The sequence below is a fragment of the Nakaseomyces glabratus genome, chromosome C, assembly GCF_010111755.1.
Source record: "Nakaseomyces glabratus chromosome C, complete sequence".
In the NCBI taxonomy this organism is placed as follows: domain Eukaryota; kingdom Fungi; phylum Ascomycota; class Saccharomycetes; order Saccharomycetales; family Saccharomycetaceae; genus Nakaseomyces; species Nakaseomyces glabratus.
The window spans coordinates 2,121-6,732 of NC_088953.1; the positions used below are offsets into that span (position 1 = coordinate 2,121).

The following is a 4,612-nucleotide window of genomic DNA, read 5'->3' on the forward strand; positions in this document are numbered from 1 at the left end:
ATCTTCGTTTAGAATAATAAGATGCTTCGAATTTATTTCAACGTGTTTCAACAAATATCATAATGTGAAGTGTTACGGTAGTAGATGCTTAGATTAACTCGAAACTACTTATTCATTTATACGAATATGATCATATGCTGATACCGTGCCACGAAGAAGAGCGTCGTAAACGACAATTACGCCAGGCATTATAATACCGCTCATACAGACATAGAAGTATATAAACGAAAGAGTAGAGAAGCTTAGATAAGATATAACTAGGTCTGTGACGGACTATTATCATCTTACAGGTGAAATGAATTTTTATCTGAAACATTAATCAGAAAAGAAACCGAGTTAGGGCTTCTTAGAATCAGTTTATCTGCCAAAAGATGAAAGGTATAAAAGGAACCCTGATCTCCATTAGCCTATAAAGCTAAACCTTAATTCTATTATCTTATTTTGTATAGTAAAAGAAAAATAAACAGTATAATTTGTATAATATACCATTAGAATTTTGAATTAATATCTTAGCATCATGTTTTCCAAGTATAACTGGACACAAGTACCAACTACTCCACAAGATCGTCTTAGATTATCGCAGCAAACGGACATTCACATTTGTGGCACGAAATCATCACATGTATTCTCGTTTTAGTGAATCTGCTATTGGAAATCTTCTCAATAAAATACAACCCAAATCTTCATTGTCACTGATAATAATGTTTTGGTAACAGTCCTTTCCGTACAAGTAGTACCAAAATCTGGTACTTACTTCACAGTACTATATTCCTGCAAATTCAACTCTTTCTCTACGAAAGATATTCATTATCCTATCAATATATGTATAGAACGTAAATAATATAAGTATCACGTGGAATATATCATCTACTTGCTTTCGTAGATTCAAGCTCAACAGTTTAAGGGACAATAAATTCTTTCAATAAATGAGAATGGAAAAAAAAATAAGGTAGAAGAAATATGTAGCTTTTCAAAAGAATTGATACCACTATGTTATGTTTATCAATAAATTCACTGACAAATAAATTTAAATACAATATATCCACAATATTCTTGGCATGTGTTAGACCCAGTATATTTCAAAACCACTTTTTCTCAATAACGAATAAGATAGCTATGCTTAGTATTCATTCATTTTTTTAGTGTGTGATAATCGTTAAGGCATATATCAGTAAAAATGATAAAAACTTAAACTCAGCCCACATTTGAATTAGGTCTGTATGAAGAAATCTTATGTATGATAATATTTCACAACCCTATCTTAGGAAATGTGGTATCACATATTTCTAGAACATGCCAAATAGCTGCACGATGAAAAAGAACAATACTGTTGCCCCAGACATCGTCACAAGATCAGAACCAGAACCTTGGATAATAGTTTCAATTTGTATGTTTCCAACATTAGTAGAATCATTATTGTCTGCCAGTTTAGATTTTGAAGATGTCTCTGTTGTAGTAGCATAATTAGTGAATGCTTCTTCAGATTGTATTTGCAAAATAATAGAGTGAGGGTTCTTGGTATTCTCAGAATTAGTTTTTGAAATGGAAAAACCAATGGAACTCTCTATAGAAACCATTATACCTGAAGCACTCCCACTGCTAGAGTAATAAACAGATTTGTCTGAGGAAGTTGTGTAAGTTGCGAAGGGAATTTGAGATCTAGACATCTGCGTTTTGCTATGAAACTCTGGAACTGAATTAAAAGCACACTGTTGGAACAGAAGCTTATTCGTAATGTCCAAAGAACAGCTAGCCTCTGTTCTGTTACGTGTGTGATCCATATATGAAACTGTTGTTGGGCTTTGTAGAATATGACTGGAAGTTTGTACAGAGGAACTTATTTTTGTAGTGGCCTTAGCAAATGTAGAAAAACTTGACATCCTTGAAATCTGTGTGGATAGATTGCTTGAGTTAACTGAAGTGGTACCTGATTCTGTAGTAAATGATTGATGGTTTGTATTATTGACAAAGGATGATGTTGAATCAATTACTGACGATTCTAATGACCTACTTGAACCAAATTTACTTGTAGGAACCGAACTGCATAAAGTTGTTGATTTCACATCTGTGCTCGTAGACATAACCCCAGTACTATTCTTCTGGTAGGTTTTAGATGTTATCGGTTTGCTACTACTTGGTAGTGTATAGACTGAACTATCAGAGTTTGTTTCAGAAGATATATCAGATGATGAACTAGAACGACTTGGTGAATATGGTGACTTCGTAGAGTTGGTTATTGAAGAAAACTTGGTAGAAGTATATTGAGAAGATAATGAAGGAGTACTATTGGTGATCGATGAGATAGGACTGCTGCTGTTGATACTAGTATGTTCCGAATATGAAACACTTGAAGAAGGGCTTCTACTCGAAGAGTAGTATAAAGTTTCAGAAGAAGACTCTGAACTTGGTTCTGATGTTATCAGAGTCGAGAGTATTGTTGTTGGCACACAACTATCTGCTAACGGGTCATAAAACCCGGTGCTGCATAATTTACCTGTTGTGGATAGAGTACAAGGAATTCCTAGATGGTAAATTGTTTTAGTAATTGGAACTAGATTTTTGTTTGGTGTTTCTGTTAGGTAGTCAACACCGATGATTGTAGATGAGTCAACTGAGGCACACGAAGTATCATAACTAACTAAGCCTGGACAACCATCTTTTGTATCATCAAATGAATAGAAATAGTCAGAGAAGTCTATTACAGGGTTCGGATCTGACTCAGTTTTTAATGTTAGACTTAATGCACCATCATTGTCTCTATTATTAAAGAAAATTCTAATTGGATAGTATAGACCTGCATCTAAATGAACTGTTAAATCATCCTTAGCTGTTTGAGAACCCCATACGGCATAAGCCTGATAATTACCAAAGTCATCAGCGCTGGATTCCCTTTTACAACAATCAAACGCGTTACCAGCCCCAAAATTCACAAACAGTAAATCGTCGGCCGAAATTGTAAACGTATGATAACCGGTTACTTTTGGTTTAAAGTAGCCATAGAGTAACATAGTAAAATTTGTCATTGTCAATGGTGTACGATAGTTATAAGCTTGTGGTAATGTATCAAACAGCGAAGTACACCCCATTGGGGCATGATAATAAAAATTTATATTTCCAGCAACATTTTCAACTTTTGCAAGAAGTCTGTGTGATTTATAGCCTGTTCGAGGATAATTCGGATCTAGATATGCTGCATCCCAACATGGATTCGATCCTGATTTCAAATAATCATAGGAATAAAGTTCCATCGACAATCCATTTTTTGGTGTTGTAACATTTGGTGAACATCCAAGAGGAAATTCAGTAGGGTCCGTCCATCCTAAATTATTATTGGACAAGGAGGAAGAATAGTCATCCTTTGCCAATAGTAAAGGTATCAAAGAAGTCCAGATAATCAACCACCTTAGAGATGGTGTAAAAGATGATAAATTCATTGGTCTCTAATCTTTTTCAATCTCTTGATTAACAACTTTGTATATCTTTTAGACCTCACCTCATGTTTTATTATCTTAAAAAGCTTTAAGAGTACTTTTATATATCTTCCAGAGCTAGGTATGGTCAGAACAGTATCTATCTGCTACCTTATAAATTTTCTATTACCACTGCTCAATCGCTTCACAACACTATAACTAGTGTTAGATTCCTGTTGGAAATTTATTAAGTACTTCTTTAGACGATTATTAATAGGCACAAAAGCAGTTATAAAAAAAACCATTTGTCTCTATCTGAATTGTTATTCAATTGAACTATATTTTCTAATTATAATACCAACAAGGGTGTTCTAGACCTGAAAATATTATATATTCAGAACCTTAACAAAATCTAATACAGGTATTTTTGAAATTTTGTTTATACATACTTGAATTAAACTACAATTTTTAGTTTGATAATATGTAAACTTCACATGTGGCTTTATATTGTGGGAGATTATTTGATTCTGCAATATTTTTCTTTTACTAATAAGAATATGTGGAATAGAGTACCTGTTCATGAATGTTAGTTCCATGAAAGATAATATCTTATAATAATTAAAGATTTTGGTTCATTTTCAGTTATCCTCTGCACATTGATTAGTATTATTTATTGTTATAATGGTTTACCTATTGTTGATTTGTTAGATCTTATGAAACAATAAAAAAAGGAAAGAAAAGAAAACTACCAAAAAGCCTACGTTTTCATATTAACACAACAGTTATCTATCTACTGTTAGATAATTTTAATGGTGATAAGAGACTATTATTATTTAATGAGTTGTTTGATCTAGATCTCAGATACTCTATTGCAGATATTAGTTGGAGAAAGGCATCTGTATAGAGTAATAATTTACATACACGTAGTTAAACCAATTTTATAAACAATGCAATTAAAATCCACCAATCAAAAGTCACATAGGATATATTACGTATATCTGGTTTTTTTCCTTCTTTTATCACCTCAAAACAATATTTATTGTAAATATCATAACCAAAAGAATGTTGCAGTGATAGATTTTGCAAAAATTTACCGTAGTTATCTGAATATCTTTTTCAATAAGGGAGTTCGTGTACACTCGTTTAATGTAGCACATGCATTTGTAGGATGAGATTTTACCAAACCATACCTACAATTACCT

General features: G+C 32.7%; 1 protein-coding gene across 1 annotated transcript; it reads right to left on the bottom strand.

Annotated features, from left to right (window-relative positions):
• Nucleotides 1-1,286: 1,286 nt before the first annotated feature.
• Nucleotides 1,287-3,434, bottom strand: EPA6 (the record flags this gene model as incomplete). Its single annotated transcript, XM_445189.1, has 1 exon — nucleotides 1,287-3,434. One exon carries the CDS (start codon nucleotides 3,432-3,434, stop codon nucleotides 1,287-1,289), a length of 2,148 nt encoding a protein of 715 aa, XP_445189.1.
• Nucleotides 3,435-4,612: the final 1,178 nt, after the last annotated feature.